Source organism: Hoplias malabaricus, chromosome 17 (assembly GCF_029633855.1).
Source record: "Hoplias malabaricus isolate fHopMal1 chromosome 17, fHopMal1.hap1, whole genome shotgun sequence".
Classification (NCBI taxonomy): domain Eukaryota; kingdom Metazoa; phylum Chordata; class Actinopteri; order Characiformes; family Erythrinidae; genus Hoplias; species Hoplias malabaricus.
The window spans coordinates 15,635,736-15,658,765 of record NC_089816.1 but is presented as its reverse complement, the minus strand read 5'-3'; the positions used below and the strand labels follow the sequence as shown (position 1 = coordinate 15,658,765).

General features: G+C 40.0%; 1 protein-coding gene across 5 annotated transcripts in view; it reads left to right on the top strand.

Moving 5' to 3' along the window:
- The first annotated feature begins 458 nt into the window (after positions 1-458).
- wt1a (WT1 transcription factor a) overlaps positions 459-23,030 on the top strand; it is a 33,409-nt gene continuing 10,837 nt past the window's right edge. For 2 of the 5 annotated variants that reach the window (XM_066649341.1, XM_066649340.1), the window contains exons 1-4: positions 13,224-13,967; positions 18,328-18,450; positions 19,475-19,577; positions 22,942-23,025. In XM_066649341.1, coding sequence (XP_066505438.1) covers positions 13,583-13,967; positions 18,328-18,450; positions 19,475-19,577; positions 22,942-23,025 — 695 coding nt within the window. In that variant the 5' untranslated portion in view covers positions 13,224-13,582. Of the gene's footprint in view, positions 495-623; positions 743-1,585; positions 1,688-13,223; positions 13,968-17,534; positions 17,574-18,327; positions 18,451-19,474; positions 19,578-22,941; positions 23,026-23,030 lie in introns of those variants that run through there. The other 3 variants (XM_066649337.1, XM_066649338.1, XM_066649339.1) reach the window with 3 other exon arrangements.

The window sequence follows — 23,030 nt, the reverse complement described above, 5'->3', positions numbered from 1 at the left end:
AGTCCGTTTTATATAGTGCGTAAATAAAGAGCCTGCTGACATTCACATTCCATCACTATGTCCTGACTGCCACAGCAAATTAGCCTGGCCTCCACAGGCTCCACTGGACCCTGAGCTTTCATTTAACACTAGAATAACACCCATCGCAAACAGGAGGGAGCAGAGGGGACTGGAGGCACTACTAGTGGATATGGTTTTGGGTCTTTATTTATTTCAGATCTTATAAACAGCTGAATTAAATTCCTTTAATTCATTTAAAAATTGAAACTTTAATCCATAAGTGATATTTAACAGATCACAAAACCAGTCCCTTAAATGAATAGGTGTCTTAAACTATTTATAGTGGTGTCTTTTATCACTGTCTTTTTTTTTTAATGAGGGAGAATATTCTTGCTTTCCATCACAGAGCAGTGAATCCCCTTCATTCAGGCCTTCTCATCTTACCTATCACTGAGAGAAGAGAAGATAATCCCTCCTGCCCACTCCAGTCAAAGGTCACCACAGTTTAAAGTTCACCATCCACATCATTTATATGGCCCTAAATTAACCCATACCAAGTGTTCTGACTTAGTCCTCTCTCCTTCAATCAGCTATTCATCTTCTCTTTTACTCTGTCCCAATAGAGTGAGAAACACGAGGGCCGGACAACCCTTTTGATTGAATTACACTCCTTAAGGACCACCATGGACGCCCCATACGTTTCTTGTTCTGTGGAGGTTAGGAACGATCACATGAGCGCAAGGTACTCCTCCATATGTGAGGCATGTTACTGCTACCTGTATATCTGCATGTAAAACCGTAAAGGAGGGACAATTTCAGCTGTAACTGAAAAAAAGAGGACCCCAAAGCCCTTACTTAACCCACATGCCGTCCAGCATTAGCCATGTCCGTGCTGATGTGCTGGGCTATAAGTCTCACACAGTGGGATGTCCCAGCTGGATGATGGAGAGCGCTTGTGCACTCCAGGGGATCTTGTAAAACTGCCATGCCCCTGATCACTCTGAGCCTGGCCTCCATCTCGCTGTGCTCTCCGCTTGCACTAAATCACAGCTGATGAATGACATGCTGAGATACATTAAGCAACAAATGTATTTAGTTACTAACTTTTATAGGGTTGGAGGGATGGCTGGCGTTCTGCTGTTCTAAGTACCAATTGGTACTGAATCAGTGTCAGATAATGAGATCTGCTCAGTTAAACAAAACAAAACAAAAAAAAAACAAGTATGTATGTATTTGTTTGTTTTGGTCCATTGTTATGTTTCCTTCCAAATAGCTATGCTCAAACACAGTCATAGCACTGACAAATGATAAGGGTTTTTCATAGATTAGCCAGTTTACACCCTTTGGTCAATATTCAGTTTAACAAACATGTTCAACAAGCATTTTCAGCCTCTGAATTATTTTGCTCTTTGTCTGTTTATCAGTGTGTTATTGTCAGCTTACAGTTCTTTAAGTGACTGCTGTCCAGAAAATTGTTACTGCTATGTTCTTGTGCAGAGCTTTGTTCGCATTTACTCCTGAGTGAAAGCTGCTGTTGTTTTCAGAAACATTGTTTTTGATACTAAACTGATGGGTATATCTGTTAGCCAGAGGGAATGAGACTGATATGGGGGGCTGCTACAAGAGGCCCCAATGACATGCACCATTAATCTCACCCAGCGACCCATGACTGCTCCTCACTCATAAGGTGAACTTCTCAATTGTTCTCCTCTCTCTCTCTCACTTTCCCATAATAGTCTTCAGGCACTTTTTTGAAAAATACATTTTGGTTAATACTGTATTCTTACTACTATTCAACTGGATGCAGTTGCCAGTATTTCCTTCTTAGAAGATGTAAATCATACTGGAGAGCTTTTTTTTAGTGGGACAGCCATGAAACCATGTCTTCTTCATTATCCATCTGACACTGATCGTGTTAATTTCCTCACCGCTCTACACACCATGCGTCTTCTAATGTCTTCTCTTTTTTGGTAACTGAATACTCAAAGCTCTTGTGAGGGAAGGTTACATCTGAATAAGCCTCTGGTATGCCAGAGGGTGAGGACTCAGTTTTTTAGGGTTGAAGGTCTTTTCTTGAGACCCTCCTCATTGAGGGTTCATCTCAAGGGTCCTGCTACCATTGGGTCTGCACGTCCATCACAGTTTTACTGTGACTTACTTGCTTCACTGGCCACTGACTGTATTTGAAATGAGTCCACCACGACTTTGATTGCTTTGACTTTCCTCAAATTTCATCAACTAATATGAGTCAATGTCCCATTCACTGAGAGACATATGATGTTGTTTCTCTTCAGTCTCCTTCCTACTGTGTTGGTCTCGCTCTCCATTTTTTATGTAGGGTTGTCTCACCTTCTGATTGATCTTTCTACGGAAATACCACATTGTTGTCATGGTTGCCATATAAAGAAGTGACTTTGGTGTGTGAGTGGAATTTTGTCTGTAAATCAACTTCTTAGTACTTAGGCAGGAAATACTGTGTATTTATCCCTTACTACTAGATTAATGACCAACAGTGCACCCTTTAATGACCTGTCAGATTACAGGAAAAATGAGATCAGAGGTCATTAGATTGAAATCAGTTCATGGTGCCACTGCCGACATATTTTCTTGAGCGATAAGTCATGTTTTCCTGCTTTTTTTTTTTTTTAATTTCAGTTATGATTCAGATCATGTTTGCAGTGATCATTTATATTTTCCTTTTAATGTGAATGAGATTTTTGTCTTGTCCATTTTGACTAAAAACAGCCATCACAAGACGTTACCAAAATGCTTCACTCTTCCTTCAGTATAATAGAGTAATCTGAAGGATCCTCGTGTGATTAGTTCTGAATTTCTAGTTCTAGTCTCTGTCCAAGGATTAGACACTCATCAGTTAGAGATACATCATTAATTATCAAACGAGGAATTTGCTGGCCTTTTCATCTTAATCTAGAGAGCCAGCCGGGCCAAGGCACAGCAGGAATTCAGATGATTTAGCCGGCTTTGACTTAATCAGTCTTAGGTGCATTACAATGGCAGTGCACATTGATGGATCACTTTCTAGCCACCGAGTGCTGTTTATATAGTGAGCTTTCACTGACTCTCTCACCATGCTCCCCAGTGGAAAGAAAACGATAGTGACGCTTCAGGGGCCAAAAGGTCTCATTTAAAGCCAGTGTAGATGTAGTTACATCTCAAGTCTGCATTTGAGTGGCTATTTTATGGTTCTCTAGATTAGTTACATGTGGACTTATATATTTTAGTTTCTACAAGTTGTGACTGAGGAAAATAAGCATATGATTCATAGAACATGAAAAATTGGTATCATGTCTTGTCAGGTTCTATATATATATATATATATATATATATATAGTAAATAAGGAACAGAAGTTATAAATATGCTATTGTAAATAAGGTTACTGCTGGGTTAGTTCAGCAAAGTGGCCACTAAAACATCCATTAAGTAAGCTTACAACCCTCTAAGTAAACTCAGCAATAGTCCTGGTGCGGTTGTAGTGCTGTTTCTACAATTCCTGATTGAAGTTTTAAGTAGTGTATAATGATATCATCCAGCTATGTCTTCCCTGTGGAAAGCCCCTCATGGGCTGACCAGCCAGTGAACCCAGACACCACCAGAGACATCTCTCTTCAAGTAACGGTACTCTTGTTAGTTTTGTTGCCAAATGATCTGGCAAGACAGGCCTTATAAACTTGCTGCACTAAAATGTGACTATTAGCACTTTTAACTGCTGAGCTTTAAAGATGGTGTCAAGTGTTAAGAACATGCTGATGACGTGCATTGGGTTGGGGGGGGTGTCTCCTTGAATCCTGCTGAGACATTAGCAGTATGGTGCATGGGTCTGCGTGCCACAATAACAGCCTCAGCACTCTCACCTGCCATTGCGGTATGGTTAGTTGAGTCAGTGGCATGGAAAACATCAGAGACTGTGTTCTTATCACACTCTGAGCAATGGCCAGACGCTGCGCCACAGTGACCTCTCGTCCTTGGTGCTTCTATTCTCAGTATAAACACAGTAACGTTTATTGATTTTTATCAAAGCAGTCCATCCTCTGCATTTATTATTTCCAGATTCTGATCCCTCTCCTGCTTCAGGGCCTGACATGTTGCTCAGCCGTGGAGTTCAGCCCTTGGGATCTGGCAGAAGATAAGCACTCTGCGGTGATTTGTAGGCCTGGTATTCAATTCCTACTCAACTGATGCTGTGGCGTTCGAACATAGAGATACTATCTTTGAAGAAATGTCCCGACCAAACATAATTTCTGCTCTCTCCTGGAGCCCAGCCAGCCTCTCGAAAGTTTTTCCTCCCCATAAACTCAAGTGGAGACTGAAAAATTTCATCTCCCAAGATTGATAGCGTGTGCTTAGGATATAGAGGTCTCAGCTTTTATTATACAAGGCCTATATTTCTCTAAGTGTTCCATTGTGTGCTATTTGTAGAACAAAGTATATGAAGCTTTCAGGCATGAGTCTGTCATCCAAAACTCACCGAGCATTAGAAACCATAGTACTCGTAGGATATTATGTATAGTAGTAATAGATAATGACTCTTTCAGCTGCAGTAAAATGGTGTCAGAGGAAAGGAGGATCTCAATGTGAATGCGTCTGAAGAATGGCTACAGCACTCAGTGTCCTTGTGCTTTCTAATTAAGCCCAGCGTTTAATGTTTTTATTCCTACATGTTCTCAAGGCTTTTTACCCCTTCAGGCATACCAGAGGGCATTAATTAATAGTTCTGCAGCTGGTGGTACCACTTCGATACCCTTCGGCCTTCTCTCTCCAAGGCACTCCGTGTTTAGGTAATGCTGGATGCCGTCCCACATCCGCTCAAATCGTTGAATTTCTCTCCATTCAAGCGTTTGAAGGCGAGCCAGTGTTTTAAATACTTCAGTGGATCTCAGACAATTCTCGGGCTTCGTCTTATCTACCATTCTTCACAAATCTACTACCACCTGCACATGTTGTTTTAAGAGCATCTCCTCAGCACAGCAAGGCCAAGTCCCAGTCAAAGAGCTGGATGATAATTCAAGGCAAAATGGTTAGAGTTGGGACAGCGCAGCACTCACTAAGGAATATGGTGTCAAAATGTGCTGCCGGAGTTACGATATATTTTGGGTGATGCAGTGGTTAATGGGTCAGAGTTATCATGCCTTAACGGCATGAGCAAATTATTACAGCTTTGACTATTTATACTGTAATTTGGCCTATTCGTGTTATTGTTGAGCAGTGATTAAATCCCACCGTATCTTCTTGTATTTAGATCTTCTTGTGGATTTAGAGTTTAGACAGATTCATAGCTTCATATTAAAACACATTAATAATATATTTGGTGTATAATTTTATTGTAACCTTTGCATAGTATTAAAAATGACAACTCTCATTTTATTAAAAAACAAAATAATAATAATAATTAATTATTAATACGCTACCTTTATAATAATGTGCATTAAAATCATCATCTCAACCAAAAAGTTACCAATGTACTTTTGGATCAAATATTAGCCCTAAATCAGAACAATCAATGTTCATTCATTTGCAGTGTTTGTTCCTGATGGAGCTCATAATAAATGAAGTGACCAGTAAATTAAAACTACCTTACTTTTACATTACTTTATGTTGAATAAACTGACAAAGTGAATTCTGAATTGAAATTGTGTTATACAAAAATGCTGTAAAATTTGCGTACATCTATTACCATGGCGACTTATAGGATTTCCTGTTTTCCCTCTTGAGAGAGCAGAGAGGATCAGCTGTAATCTGAATATGTTTCTATTACAATAAAGGGGTTCAGGGAAACTATCTCACAGTGACTTCTCTTCAAGGCTTAACAGTCTTTCTTTCTCTCTCTCTCTTTCACTGTCTGTGGTGATGACTATATCAGTCTGCTGACTCCCCGACCCTGATGCTCTGCCAGACACCTGAACTGTGTTTTTTTTTTTTTGTTTTTTTGTTTTTTACGTGCTGGGCCAGCCAGTGGATGGTGAACTTTTGCTATCAGCAGATAGCTGTGATGGGAGTGAGCAGGGCCTGTGAGCTTCAGCTGCTCAACAAAAACACTCTTCATTTGTTTCTGCGGCACTATCAGTCCCTTCTTTATCTTTTCTGTCTGTTTGCAGCCATTCACTTTGAAGTGTATTGAAATAGACAGCTAACATAAAACAGTTGGTGAAGATCAGGATATTTGAACATTCTGGGGCTGTGTGTGTGTGTGGGGGGGGGTGGTCTATGATCGTTTGCATATATGCATGCACACTGAGGATAGAACACTGGGGCATTGTTTTGACACGATGATGGACATTTCATGTTACACGTTGTTACATTGAGAGCATTTCACTGAGGCTGCTACTGATAAGGACCAGGATGATTCATTGACCTCACATCTGTGTCTTTTTTATTTTTTGACAAGCTGCTGTTCTAATAATGTTTGTTGTCTACTCTCCATACAGCTCTTCTAATGTTTATCATAAATCATGGGTCAAAGTGAGGACCCTTCACCCTGGTCATCGCATGTATGTTCAAACTTTGCGGTCTTGTTGCCGCGAGTGAACAATAACATCTTTCATTTCCGTTAAAAACTCTCGTAGGACTCGAGCAACATCCATCAGACAGGAGGAGGAAGTGATCTTAGTGGCCTTAGGCCTATCACTTGTCCTGCTGCTCCGGTGACTCTGCTTGTGATCCCACCTTGAAAACAAACCCCTTTGATACAACACCGAGCTTCAGCAAAACAAAACATTTTCAGGGTCAGTGGGACTGCTCTGTTTTCTTAAGACCGGGAGAGCATTTGGGTAAAAGTCAGCTGTGGTTTCATTGTAAGATAATTTGTTGTTTGATAAGAGGAGGAAAAATGGCTTTCAACAAGCAGGGGAGCCACTCTTTTTCCTGTGTTGTTGTTTTTAAAATGCAGCGTTGGATGTCGACAGAATGCCTTCGAGCTCCCAGGAGAATGCAGAGGAACTTTTAGTCCTTTTTAAGAGTATTAATGGCATGGGGTGTGCTTGTGCATTGTGTATCCACATGTCTTTGAGTGGAACATATGTTGAGATCTAGCGTTCACTTTATTTGCACTCTTCTCACGACAGTGTTTTCTTAAGAAAATGTTGAACTAAGCACGTTTCAGTCCTTCCTCAACTAGACCAGAATATGCATCTTGTGCCATGAGGGATACATAATACAACCCATGGATGGCCAATATTTTGTAAGTTAATTCAACAAAAATTTTATAAAATTTAAGTGGTTAACCTTTAGCTCTTCAAAGTTATCTTTTCCTTATATCTAATTTTTTATCTAATTTTTGCAAGATTTCCTTCTGGAAAGTAATGTAAACATTGTATATCTAATTGATGACCAAATAATAGCATGTTTTTCCCCAATTAACGCAGAAATTAATGCAGCTAAACAACACCAAATTTCTAGCACAGTCTACTACATTTGGAAATGGCACAGTTTTAGGTTTATAAAATGTAATACAGTAATATAATATCAGAACTGCAGCCAATTGGTCAAATTATAAACTCTGAGAGGCTAACATCAGATTATCAGATAAGTTCTTAAGATAAAATTGTTGGTCGGAAGCAGTAAACGAGACTGTAAAATATTTTCCAGACAGGATTCAACACATAGGTGTGATTGTGAACTAATAAGGCACCACTTTTTACTAAAAAAATCTACTTACGATTAATTACGCAAGAACTGCAAAATTAATTATATTTTACATGACATGTACGATTGTCAAATGTCACAAATAATTAAATGAACATCAGATACAGATACGCTGTGGGGGCTTAGAGGGTCCGATGCAAAAAGCCATGCTAACAAATAACATCTTTTACAACAAGTTCACAGCACTAGCTGTTAACTTTCCCCATGACTTGGCTTTGGATCCCAGCCTGCTCGTAGAGCGAGGCCTGCTCCAGGCCTTTATTCCAGCCTTTTCAGTTTGATAGGAAGATAAAGGGCTTTGACACAGTGACTTCTGCCGACATGACAGGCTTTTTTCTTCTCCTCGCGCTCTTCTTCTCCGGATTGAAAAGTTGAGTCCCAGGTCAGCAGCTTTCAGCAGAACCCCAGACTAGAATTCCAGATGGTGAAGTAAGAGCACATCTCAACTCATCAATTTAACAAGCCCTGCTGCTGCTGCTTATCCATGTCCCACTTCTAGGCCAACACTTCCGGCTGCGGGAAGGGCCTAAGCACGGGACAAATTGAGATGTATCTCAGTTAACCGGTTGCAGGATGGTCACAGTGCATGAAACGCTGGCAGGCTCAACTGATGTCAAGTTATGCTATGCTTTAGGCCCTTGTTATAGCTTCTTTTCAGGATTTGACATGGCACCAGGAGGTTGTTAAGGCTTCTTCTGGGCAATGATTGTTTCCATCAATTTGATGGTGTTATGAAAAGGAGACCTTTCTCATGTTCTCTCCAGTGTAAAGTTTATTGCAGTGGGCTACCTCTCTAAAAGTAACATCGACTTGTCCGCCGCCAGTGTTTTCTGTGTAAGGCTAACTGTTGCTAAGGGAGCTAAATGGCTGGCAAGACTAGAAGCAGTGAAGATAACCTTTCAAGTCATCATACATCAAACAAGGAGAAACATTCAAGGACACCAGTTTCTGGCTGCTGTGATTAAGCTCAAAAACTCAGGGCCTGTGTCCAGAGCCCTTTCTGCTTGGCTGCATGTGTTTTCTGGGTTTGTGTTATTTATTCACATTTCCCACATTTGTGTGTGGTAGGGATTTGTGTAAGAAAAAGGAATCTGTATACATTTTATAGTGGAATATTTATGCAATATTTAATCAAATGTAAAACCAAGTCATTTGTCTGCAGTAGTGGTGACTGGAAACAGAAATCTGAATAGCTTAAAAAATATCCTCACAAAGTTTTACATGAAACGATTATGAATTCATGCTCTGATGTGTCTAATTGTCCACTCTATTACACACATCTGTGGGACTTGCTGGGGTTGTGTTAGTGTGTGTTGTGCTGGTACAGGTGGCTCAGACGCAGCAGTGCTGTTGGAGTTTTTAAACACTGTCCACTCTGTGAGACGCTCCTCCCTCGTTGGTCCACCTTGTAGATGTAAAGTCAGAGACAGCAGTTCATCTGTCGCTGCACAGTGTGTGTGGGCTGTCCTCTAGTCCTTCATCAGTGACACAGGACACTGGATGTTTTTGGTCGGTGGACTATTCTGAATCTAGCAGTGACACTGAGGGCTTTAAAAACTCCAGCAGTCACTGCTGTGTCTGATCCACTTGCACCAGCACAACACACACTAACACACCACCACCACATCAGTGTCACTGCAGCGCTGAGAATGATCCACCACCACATCACACCTGCTCCGGACAACGCGGGCACACACAAGGTGAGTTTAATATGTTGGCCCAAAGGTGTATATACACAGTATTGTACAAAAGCCTTTCACAGACCTGAGCACACATGAGCATTTATTTGGGACCTTAATGTGACTTTGGCTGTAAAATACTGTACAACAGAATCATTACAAATAATGAAGTCAATAAAGCAACATAATTTCCGTACACAGCTGCGCTTCCTGACTTCTTCCTCAGTGCACTCACGGCAGAGATGGATTTGTTGAATTCCACCAGCAGTGTCTGATTTAACTTAATGGAGGTTCATTCAGATAATTAAGCCAGAGTTTTGAACAGTGCTATATATAACAAAACTATACAGATACATTGTTAAAAAATAACGTCCTGTACAAATACATTGATGTACACTATACAAAAGGTACATTTCTTTTAAAAAGCCAGTTGTGTTCCTCAAAGGTCCATTACCTTCCCTTCTACAGAAGGAATGTTCAAAATCTGTCTTCACAACAGAACTGTTTTAAAGAGAAAAAGAAAATGTTCAGTTGTGTAAGTGTCTCTGGGTTTCTATATAAGTGCAATATATATATATATATATATATATATATATATATATATATATATATATATAAATAAAACATGGTCCTATGATGTTCCTGAATTTAAGAAAGACTTAGCCTTGAGGATCCCTCCTCATTTTTCTGAGAGAGTACGGGATTTTGCAAAAGTCTTGAAAACTTTTATCTGAGTTGTTGGAGAAAGTTGATTAGGTTCGTTTACTCACATGCATTCGTTACATATATGATATCATCACCATATATTTGGACTATAGTAGATTAGTCACAGCATGTGATAATTGGGTGTAATGCTGCAGTGAGAGGTGAAATGAACATAAAATTCAGTCATTCACTGTATGTTGCAGTTAGATTATTTTGTATTTAATATTAATGTTTTAAAGTGCAAGAAAATTTATTTACTTATTATTATTATTGTTATTATTATTATTATTATTATGCCCTCTCCAGGGTGTGTTCCTGCCTTGCGGCTCCGGACCCACCACGACCCTGAACAGGATAAGCACTTAGACACAATGAATGAATGAATTCTTCGTATTGTTGTTGTTGTTGTTCTTGTAGTTATTTGCAATGAGTGTAGTGTTGCAATGATGTGTGTGTGTGTGTGTGTGTGTGTAGCTACAGCAGAAGCCTTTAAGTGAGGACAGGCTGAGGTCCAGTAACAGTGAGGCAGAGGTTAAAGAGGAGTGAAGCTCGGGCTGAGGGAGTGGAGGAGGGACAGCACTCTTCTTTCACAGCTCTCTCTTTTCCTCTCAGCAGAGTTCTCCTTCTTCTACTTCTGCCCCCAGCCTTCGGTTTTGTTTAAAGGGGTGTAAAATGTAAAACAGAAACACTTCGGCTTGTCAGGTGTTGCCAGGTCACTGTGCTGTGGCTTTGAATTTTTTATGACAAACTTCTTTTCTCTAGAAGATAAAATGTGGTCAGTGTTGCTGTTATGTTTTCCATCTTTATTTGAATGTTACCTGATGTTCCAGAGCAGAGCACACTCTGAACTGACCACCTGTGTACAGTCCCTTTAATATTTCCGTAATCTCTGAGAAACTCCTCAATTTTATCTAAGCACGGTTATTCCCCCAGAGTCCAGCCACATTCATCTCATTTTCTCTCTCTCTCTCTCTCTCTCTCTCTCATGAACTTATGAATATGAAAATAAACTTCATAAATAACACGGGGTGGACAGACTTTTTTTAAACCTACAGACGCGGGGTGGGGGTCTCAGGGTGGGTACCCGAGCAGCGCGCGCTCGCATGAATATCGCAGCTCATTCACGTGTTTATCCACAAACTTATAATGGATAATAGTGGATAGTTATTCAGCTGTTTTTATTTCGACTGATTTTTAAATACGTACATATTAAATTTAAATTAGAATATTAAAATGAATCCTCCTTCACAAGGCGTTATATTATGTAAACTGAAATAAACCCAAAGACACAGTAAATTCCCAAAGTATTATTTGTCGTTATTTATTTTGATAATAATAGATTCCGTTTCAAATTGAATAATTGAAAAACTAAAATGTATAATAAATAAATACATAATTTGAATACATCTTACATTATTTTTATCATTATTATTTAAAAATGGTACTCTAATTACTAGGCTACTGTTGACGTAAATAAATCACTAAAGCTTGCGATTAAATATCCGTAGGTTTTAGTTCAGTTCAGACAATAAATAATACTTCAATATTCACACTCCACGCAGTGCTGAAATATAGCTGAGTCCGTTATAAACTGTAAAACGGAATATAGACACGACGTAATAAAATGCCGTTTCGTTCGTTAATAAATCGCTTTTAATTCGTTTCAGCGTTTTTAGCGAGTGAAACGCGTCAGATGTATTTACTGAAATAAACGTATTTGTTGACATTTCTGACACAGTCGGATTCCGTAGTCAGAATGATGTAAATTATATTTGTATTAAATAATCAGACCCCAATTTCTAAAGCTTTAAGTGAAATAAACAAATTAATCTGGAGTCTTGTGTTTTTTTGTTTGTAGAAAATAATCAGACGTTTATTATCACGTCATATTTCTGTGTATCTATGCTGTAATACACTCCGTAATCCAGGTCAAAACACTGACCGAGTACAAAGTACCGGGGCGATTGTTGCGGTGTTTGCTAGAGAGTCCGGGCTGAGCGCGAGCTGAGGTGCGCTTTTAACTCGCAGCAGATGAACGCAGTCAGATATTTTCAGATGTTAGAGAAAGGCGTCCCTCTGGTAGGACGCTGTTTCTGTTTTTCAGGAGCAAACACTTCTTTACAGACGGGGGGGGGGGGGGGGTGAACTCATGTAGATACTTTACTATAAACACACTTTAAAAAGGAAAAAAAGAAATGACCTCAGATCAGACAGAAGTTTAGAGCCAACACTTGGAAAAAATGATGGTTTTCCAATGGCTCTTAATTAAAGAGTGTGACAACCATTTTATAGAACCATCTGTGATCTTAGTTTGTCTATTGTATGCTGAAATGTTCTGTTTGATGGAGAATGAGTTGTTTAAGGTTCTATTTGGAACCTTTTATAAAAGGGTTCCTGTTGTAACAAGCTGTGTATAATAACATTAGCAATTTTTTGTATAGCATAGCACATTCATTATTTTATTAATCTGAAGAACAGCATTAACATGGTTCTAAATAGATACTCTGCATCTTAGTAGAACAATCTTCTTTAATCAACAAACCCAACTTTAAAAACAGTGAAATTCAATTATTTATTCACATCCAGAGGTGGCGAGTTCGGACCAGATCCCAGAACTTTGTCTCAATTGCCCTGACACGTCTGTGGCTGGTCTGAGCTTATTACAGTGGAAATAGACAGCTGGAAATTCAGAGGACTTCTGCTTTTTATTTTTTAATTTTGCTACATCTGTTTTCATCATATGTCATCACAAGCAATTTGAAATTAAAGAGTAAATAATATATATATATATATATATATATATATATATATATATATATATATATATATATATATATATCAACATAAGAAATGGAGGCTGAAGGAGGAGCAGTTTAAAGCAGTGAGCCTAGTGAACTGTAGTCCATCTGTATTGTGCACAGGGAGGAGTGTGTGGGGTAGTGCTGAAGTAAATGAATGAAGCTCCCCTCAGTCTTTAGCCCCGCCTTCTGGCTACTCTCTCTGCACTATTTCAGCCTTTCTGGCCTCCAAAGAAAACAGACACATGGGCAAAGGAGCTACTCCTCTCCTCCTCCTCCTCCTCCTCCACCTTTTTCTCTTCTTTCCTCTCTCTCTATCTCTCTCCCTCTCTCTCTCTCTTCCTCACCCTCTCCCGTCACTCCATTCAGAGGTCTCTCCTATGCTGGGACATCCCACCGAGGAGCCTTGTTGTGTTTCTTACTTTCTATTCTGTATCTATCTCTTATAGACCCTGTGTTTTGTTAGTTTTTTCTGGTTTTGTATCTTTGGACGTCCTGAGGAGCCACAGTTCTGTTTCGGTCTCTCTCTCTCTCTGTCTGTCTTTCTCTCTCTAGCTCAGACGGAGAAGAAAAGTCAGCTTCGGGACTCTTTTGCATGGATCCATTTCTGTAAAAGTTTCCACACTCAGTGATGAGGCTTCTCTGGACTTGAACCGAACTCAAATCAGCGTCTAAGAGCTTACGAGCATTTCCCTCCAGCTTTGGGCCGAGTCGCCCAGGTGTGCGTGAAGACCCTAGCCATGGGTTCGGACGTCCGTGACCTGAACACCCTCCTCTCCCCGGTCCCGGCTCTGCCTGCGGGGAGCGGGAACTGCCCTCTGCCTGTCAGCAGTGCCCCTCAGTGGGCTCCTGTGCTGGACTTCCACACCGGACCCCCCTACAGCCACTCCTTCATCAAGCAGGAGCCCAGCTGGGGCACGGCTGACCCTCATGAGGACCCTCACTGTGGCCTCAGTGCCTTCACCGTCCACTTCTCTGGACAGTTCACGGGCACCGGGGCCTGCAGGTACGGGGCCTTTGGGGCCCCAGCACCCAATCAGCCTCCGGCCAGAGAGTCCAGGATGTTCAGCAACAGCCCCTACCTCTCAAACTGCATGGACGGACAGGCCAGCTCCAGAAACCAGGGTAAGGCTGACCTTCCATGGTACACTTACAGTCTTCAGTGCGTGACACTATAATTTTCCATTTCAACTAGGTTTTTTATGTTGTATTAGACCCTTAAACTCTGTTCTGTTCAGAGTGTGTTTATTATATCGGTTCGGGAAATATGCACCTTTTTCCCTGAGGAAAAAGACCACTAGCACGGTGCTGTTTTTGAGTATACATTGTTCATACCCCGATGGACAACACTGGACCTGTACATTTCCTAAAAGTGTACAATATGTCTTAGTCCCAAGACCTTAACAGATAGATGCTTTCAGGAAACCCAGCCCCTTCAAATATGCACCTAAACTTAGAAGAATAATTTTATATTCTCGGCAAGACCATCCTTAGAGAGGCCTAATAGGATTTTACTGGCTTAAGATTTAAATAAAAACTAAAGCAATGATAAAGTATCATCGCTGTGGTCCTCACTGTGGCCTGTTGCTTTTCAGTGGGGCTCTGGACTGCGGAGTAAATGCGTATTGTCCTGTAAATAATTAATAAAGTCTTAATGACAGGGTAAACAGTTACAGCATTAGACAATTAGACCTTAAAATAATATCTAATTAACATTTTAAATGCTGTTTATTCCCCTAATATTTAACTTCTCGCTTAAAGCATCTTCAGTTTTATACTAAATAACACAAAAAAAAGTGTAATTTAATATAAAGTTAAAGTTAATTTATAGTTATTTAATTGCACAATAAACTGCTGAATTTGTATCGTAGTACCACATTATTGTTGAGTAGCTTTAGTTAAAATATTTTCACAAATAGTTGTTGAATTGTTGAACTCCTGCAACAACCTTTGTTATGATTGGTGTATTAGTAAATAAACAATATTCTTCACTCATTTAGCTGTTATTTTAGCTTAACTGGTGTGTGTTGGAATAAAATACATGAACGTATTTGCTGGGATTAATCTCTTCTGTGAATAACTTCAAGGAGTTAATAACGAAAATAATTAAATTGACCAAAGTTGCGTAACACAATTATCGTTGATTTCTTTTATATACTTTGCTCTATCCGTGTGTGGAAAAGTACAGAGATTAAAAACAGGGATCTGAACAAGGATTTTGCGAAACACTCACAATCCTTTCGCACAGATCCATCTCACGTCTCGTAGAAACGTGATGCGTGTATGTGATTAATGTTTAACTTTATTTAAGACCATCAAGCGTGTTGCTTTTGGTCGTGGGGAGTGTTGATAAAAGTTTGGGAGTGCAGCGAGAAAAACAGTTTTTCCACCTACAGTGATGGATCATACTCAGGGAAAGAAAAAAAAGCTGTATTTGAGCAAATAGCTTTGGAAAAATGATCAAATCCCACTTGCATGATCCGTAACCAGCATGATTCCAATTTGTTCATTCAGATAGTCAACACATGCAGTTTAAAAGAAAAAGTGAGAACATCTGAAGAGCAAACCCTCAGAGCTGCAGACGCTATGGTGGTTTATATAATACTCCAAAAATGTGAAGAACAGCAGCCTTGATATTACACATTTGAAAGTGTTCATTTTAAAAATGTTAGTTAGTTCTTTTTTAAATTGATACTAAATTATGTCGAAAAATACATTACAAAAAAACTCTACACTGTAAAAAAAATTGCTGTAAATTTACAGCAAGTCTGCTGCCAGTATTTTACTGTAAATCACAGTATTTACAGTAAATTATTGTATTATTCAATTACAGTAATATGCTGTAAATTTGAAATACAGTAGTGTTCCTGTAAAAATACAGTAAATGGCTGGGAACTCTGCTGGGAAATGCTGCCAGTATTTTACTGTAAAATTTACAAGAGATTTTTTACAGTGTATGATATAAAGGTCGGTAAATGACAAATTATTGTCACTAAAATTCAGTAGACTTTTGTATCGGATACAGTGATATTTTACGTAAAATCGGCTTAAACCAACATTCACCATCTTACGTAGAAACGACATTATAATAACTTCTACACTACTATATAATAACCCTATAATCCCCAATAAAATCCAAAATACATACACTTTAAATCTAATATGTCATAATATTATGAGGTATACGCATGCATGTGGAGCATGTACTTTATACACTGATGCTTTAAGCTGCATGTCCCAGTTTTGCCCAAACTCTCATTAACCTGTGTGTGATACACTGGTGGCACAAGCAAGTATGAGCAACATATTCTGACATCTTTATGATCAAGACGTGAAAACCCCATCATTCATTTGATCTTAACTTAAAATGATAGCGAACGTTAAGCTTTAAAATGGATTTTACCCAGCTTTCAAATCACATTCATAAATGGCGCTAGGCCCAAGCAGGTAAAGGAGGATGAAGCGAATAGTGTTTTATTCTTTCTGCCATCGCAGGCCTTGTGGAGTTGAAGTGAGTTATAGAGAACATAAAACCAAACGAGTTCACAGCGGCCATGCAGCGTGCACTCTCCTTTTTATTCTTCCTAAGAGCTTTCGAGGATGTCAGAGTGAACATAATGTAATTGTCATGTGAAATGTGGACATTTGATCGCTAAACATTTTGTGCTGTTGCTTTTAACCTCTTAAACATCCCTTGCTCAGTCCAAACTTTTATTGTGTGCTTCTATAGCCTGAGAATGATGCCACTTGCAATGCCATCTGGGTATTTACCGAATGCTATGCAGAAGGATGTGTTAGTCTTGGGGTTTCGGGGCTTTATTACTTTTACTGCTTGTTCCCTAGTAGAGATATATTTATTAAAATTGTGTGTGCTTGAGGGAAACACAAACCCAGTGACAATTCTGCTGGATTATGTTGGACAATTCTATTTGGACTTTGGTGACCTCACAGTGAGTAGAAACCGCCCGCTGGCCGTCAGGTTTAAGTGCTGCCACTCTTGCGCCACACGGTCCGAGACTGGCATCACTGCCCTCAGATAAAATACTAGCTGAGACCAAGTGTGACCAAAACCTTTATCTTAGGAGTGTTAATGTGCCTTGTTTTAGGAGGCACAAGGTCAAATGTCAAGCGCTAAATAACATCTTTAAACAATGTTTAGTAATTATTTCAGTACCGTACTAAAAAGGGCATTTTAAATTCATTTCACTGTAAAAAACAAACAAACCTATATTTGTATTTGGGGTTGAGTTAGGGTTGCCTTCGTGCCACATGCTTTTCCCTAAGAAACTGAAGTGGATTTTATTGAACTCCCTTTGGGAAATTTGTCTTAGACTTAGAAACAACACAACACACTGTTACACAAATCAAAAATTACAGCAAATAAGTCGTTACTATATTTAAATGTGCCAGTGTGCCATTATTTGTCATTGTACAATGTACAAAGAAATGTGTCTTCTGCATTTAACCCTTCTGTGGCACACAAACACACACTAGTGCATTAGAAGGTGTGAAAACACACCCAGAGCGGCAGGCAGCCATCTCCGGCGCCTGAAATTTGATTGCCTGGGATACAGATGAATGCTTTGAAGGACTGAACTTACACTGTAGGTCTCTGAATTTCTGGAAAGACATCTGTGAAGTGTGTAACAATAATGACCCCAACTTGTTATTGTATGCCTTCTTTTTTTTCAGATAGATTTAATGAGAAGTATGATATACGAGATATGGCAGGTACAAGTATCAGCATCTTCTCCTCACATACGCAATCAGTCTGTACCCACTCACGCCCAGACCATCTCTCTCTTTGTCTTACACACACATACACACTCACACCCTGTACCTCGCCCAGGCCCTTCACCTCTCCCGGTAAGGGGGAAGAGGGATGGCCATCTTTAATGAGTTTCTAGTCGTTCGGAGGTGAAAGTGGTTGTGTGTAATTAATGAAGGCAGTGTTGGGGCAGGGTGATTTACGAGGCTGAGTCTGACCCGGGGTCAGATAAGGCATGACTCAACCCTAAAGCCGGTGTCTGTTCCTGACCGTGGTGTCCTGCCCAGCGTTTGTTTGCACTCATAGCTCGACACCCCTCCAAGACCTCCAGCTTAGGGGGGCAGGGGTGATTAGGGTAGAAGAGGGGTTATTATCTATCCATTAGCTTGTATGGAGAGGTTTTATTGGTTGTAAATATTAAGGATTTGTTCTTTCTGAGCATTGTCAATTTTTTAAAAACTTGGATGGAGTTAACTGCTGTAGAATATGTAGTTACTTTTAAGTGTTTGCAAAGACGAAATAATTCTTCTAGGGCAGGACTTCACAGATGTTTTATCTTTGGGGCCACAGCTAAATATTTGAGTGCAGGGGCCCAAAAAATGCAAAAACAATACAAATAATATATAAAGTAATAATGTCATACAGACAAAGTGTTTTATATTATTTTGACTTCAAAGTAATGGTCATGTTAATGAACAGTGCCTTCCCCTCTTCCAGGTTACGGGGCGGTTGCTTTTGATGGTGCCACAAACTATGGACACACACCATCCCACCACGCCTCCCAGTACCCCAACCACCCCTTCAAACACGAAGACACAATCCCACAGCAAAGCAACATGGGTAAACCATACATGCATCACCAAACGCATAATGAGAGTCAGCTCATCGTTGTGAATTTCTGTAGTGGACTCCAGCACATACTCTCTGAGCGACTGAATGTTTTTCCCTCTCTCCGGTGTCAAAGGGCAGCCTCTGTACAAATCAGTCCAAGGTCATATTGCATGCAGTCTTGTCCCCGACCCGTAAATCAGCACGTCTCTTATTTCCTCTGCCTCTCTTCTCCAGTGCATATCACTACGTTAAAGCGTAGGTAAACACCTTATCGGGCCATTTGCTCTTCATTTTCGGCGCTGTAAATCCTTCCTGGGCTCGCCGAGCCAATAGCAGTGTGAGATCCTTTTCGGAATGTTTAGAACTGCCAGGGGACCAATTCACCATAAGAGGCCTTTGGTCCAGCCAAGGCACCGATCGCTCATTTGCACTCTGAAAGAGCCAACGAGGGGTCTGCGTGCTTTATGGCTTCAAAGAGAGCAAGGCTGTTGTTTTCATAACTGCAGAGTGGACTCGGCTACGTCTCCCTATTCTCAGATCCTCCGTCTCCGAGACCGCCTTTGCCACACCACTTCACTGCACGCTTGCTCATGTGTTACATTAGAGCCACAAAGTTATGATACTCCAAACATTCGGGCAGGGTTTTTTTTTTTTCCCTGCGAGAGACTTAAGACATACAGAGTGTGCACAAAGGGCTCGTTCTCATTAGTCAGGGGGACAAAAGTGAAAACAAATGGCTGACTTTCTAAATTAAGCTATTTTCCTAGAGTCGGAGCTTTCAGAGGGAGGGGCCTGGAAATTTGACATAGTTAAATACGTCTAAGATAAAAATCCCCTATGTGGATTGTACCATTGACGGAGCTGTATTATCTGTTATAAAATTATCCTCCAAGCCAAGGCAGGCGTAGAAGTGTCTTGGTTTTAAGTTGCCAGCATATTTTTGGCTATAATAAATGTATGCAGTGTGTGTGTATGTGTTATTGTGGACTGGAGATTTCATATTTCCTTTAATGGCCATGTCCCCTATGTTAAGGTGAGCAGCAGTACCCCGTTCCTCCACCTGTTTATGGCTGCCACACGCCGTCAGACAGCTGCACGGGAAGCCAAGCACTGCTGCTGAGAAACCCTTACAACAGGTACTGTTTCCAGCCGAGCGGCCTTGCTTCTGCCCGTTTATGCTGTTATGTTTACCTTCCTAATAAATGTTTATTGGTTCCTAGAGAGTAGTAAAAAGATTACAAGTGGACTAGCCATGGCTTCTACATTTAACCTCTTAAACCCTCAACCACAGGTTGACTACAATTTTGATGCCTTGGGTGGTGTGGTGGCCATTCTGAGATTTTAGTATAATGTAGATATACTACATTACTCTATACTTTTTAATTAAAAAAAAGTAGTATTAGAAGAAAATGAGAATTTAATGAATTACATATATTTAAATGTTTTTTTCTTATTATAACAATCAAAGTAATTTGGATGCAACCAAATCTGCAGTGGGTTACTGACCTGTTGACCTTGTTCTTAAGGTGTCACTAACGTCTATGAGTGTACTATTATGTACCACAGCTGTTGGGCGAATTTAAAGCAGCGTACTGGACTCGACTCTATATTTAGGATTGATTTTAACAAAGCAACAGAAGTTTTTTATAAAATCCTAGGCTCTGTTAAAAGTACAGTATTTCATTATTGTTAAAACTGAATCTTGCTTCTCTAAATAAGAATTTGGCCCAGCGTTATTCTTATCCCCTTTATTCAATTTTCTACTGGAGTCAAAAACCCTGCTGCCAACTTATTACATACTTTCACTCTATCGTAATCTGCTGTCTAACCCATAAGCAGCTCTCTCATACACTTCAAGAGCTATTCAGCAGCTTTCGTGATGGCTCACTGATATACCCAACACATGCCATTAGAGCATGAGAGAGGTTCAGGGCTACCAGGCCTGGTTTAAAGCACCGTGCTTACATTATGTGAGAACTAGGCGAACCTTTAGAGTCTATGAGGAGCTCTGAATATGAAAATATATTGCTGACACCAGCGATGAAGGTGGAATAGATTGTGTAGGATGCTGTGAGGTGGAATGCAGGATGGAATTAGAGACAATAAATATATAACATGTTCAGTCCTCCTAAGGTCAAGCTGTTACAGAGCATGCTCAGTGCAGTGAGGAAAGAGGATGTGAAGTAACAAGAGCAGGAAAAGGAGCAGTGAAGGGTTTTTTATTCCACACAGGAAGGGAACATCAAATCCATCTCATTACTTGAGTTTGGACCACTTTTCTTGCAGCAAAGTTCTGCTTACCCAGGGCTCTTTGATAAAGCACAAGTATGTCGACTAGTCACTGTTCCAGCGAGAGCTGCCAGAACAGTCCATATTTGTCTGTAGGCCCCTCAAAATAATCGTTTGAAGCATTTAAACGAAAATGTGTGTGATTTTGATGGATGGCACTGTACCGCATCAAGACTCAGTTCCGTCGTACAGGCAGCAGCTTGAACTCGCCCGAGGTCAAGTGCTGAATGGCAGAATGTACCAGGCCAATGTAAACTGTCCTGTCAACCACCAGTTTCCACTCTTTAACCAGTTATGAATTCCTTTGTGCTGATAAGTGGCTAACTGTCCTCTGAGGAGTTCCCTCTGCGGCCTGTAGCTGTCCGTCCTCTTACTTCAAGCCCAAAAAAATGAACTGCGGCATTCCTCGAATGCTTCGACGGCGTTGTTTTGCAGCTCAGAGGGAACATACAGACTCAAAACAACAGAACAGCTTTGATAAGGGTGCTTCCACTCAGGTCCTGCTTTCGTTGTCCAGTTCCTGTTCAGCATGTTGTAATAAACAGACTCATATCTTGCAGGAGGTCGGGGGGCTGGGAATCCTCAAATCACAATGCTACGGTGTTAATCGAATGCCTGGTACCAACAGCGCAGTATTTACACGGCCTCTTGCTTTTTTTTTTTAGCTGTTTCAAGGTGGTTGGACTAAAAACGTGTGGTCTTCTCACAAGCAGAGCCACTGTTAGTGTGTAAAGTATGAAGACAGATAATAGAAAACATATAAACCATATGTAGATCCATATGTAAACCAAGTTCCCATCTTGCTGTGGGGATATCTTTTTTTAAAACATAAAAAAGACAGAAAAGGACACTGTAAACTAGCTCAGCTGTTGATATCTTGAACTTATTATTCGGGTATTATTTTTAACTTCCAGTCATGAAAATATATCATGTGACCATTTATGTGGTCTACCAGTTATTGCATAGTTGTTAGGAGTGTTATTTTCTATATTTATACAACGGTTATTGGAATAATTTTCAAAACATTTTCTTTTTTTACGGACATTTCTCTTCATTACACAAGGAAAGACTTGTACTTCTTATTTTTTTGCCACAGTGCAGTACATTGTGTATTACACCAGTAAGTAAGCTCCATCAAAAGTACACTTCTGCTTTCTGTATCAGCCGTGACATATTGATAGTGTAATAAACACGTACGCTCCGAGCATGTTCCAGCGTCGGCTGTATTCCAGCAGTGACGCAGAAGCTGGAGCCGAAGCTGAAGTTGTGTAGGTGTATGGTACCAGGTACCAGTGCATACCAACCACACAGTTTGTGGACTGTGAAGAAACACGGTGATGTCAGGAGCGCCGTTGATAAATCTGAAAGTATGTGTTTGGGTAAGCACCTGTCGGAGTAACTAACGCTCCTCTTATTAACTCAACGCCAGCTTCTCAGTCTGACTTCATTAACTGATCACCCTGCTGCTGGGGGTAACCCCGTTTCGAGCGGGTGTATGTTTGCGTGTGACACATTCATTCACCGTTACCTAGGATGCCCCTGTCAAAACCAGAGCCATTTTTCATCCCGACATTCCAGGTGTCTTGGATTCAGTGTACAGTAACGTGCATAGGTTTTAAGTTATTCATGTTTAACGAGGTTAACACTACAAATAACTTTGGACCATTACTTTTGAAAATTTGACCTTTGGTCTTCTAGATGTTGTACGGTCCTTAGGTATTAGATTTTGTCTTTTAATCATTTTTTTAAAACTCATTTTTAAGTTCCTGGGTTTAATGTTGTGGCTGTGAACCCACCTGGATTTTAAAAAATAAGATAATTTTAGGGAAATGAACCACACCATGCTCTTGTGAGGAGTTATTTAAACGTCTGGCTATGTTCCCAGCATTCTTGGAGTTTTGTTATACAGAATATGTTTTTAATGCTGAAAGGAATGATTCAAATGATTGAACTCACACTGCATTTAGGATTATTTGTCATATTAAATATCATTGCTATTTTATTCAGCTTAATAAACAATTATTCATTAAGAGAATTTAGAAAGTATTTTATTTATTTCAGAGTTAGCAATTAGTGCATTGTATTTATAAATATATATATAGTGTTAGTATATAGCACATATATATGAATGGTAGTGTTTATTAACACAGAGATCAATTTAACGTGTTCAAGTCAATTTCACATATATTCTTTTGTTTTTTTGGTTCCTAGCAGTGACAATTTATATCAAATGGCGTCCCAGTTGGAGTGTATGGGGTGGAACCCTGTCAACTCACTGGCATCCACTATTAAGAGGTACG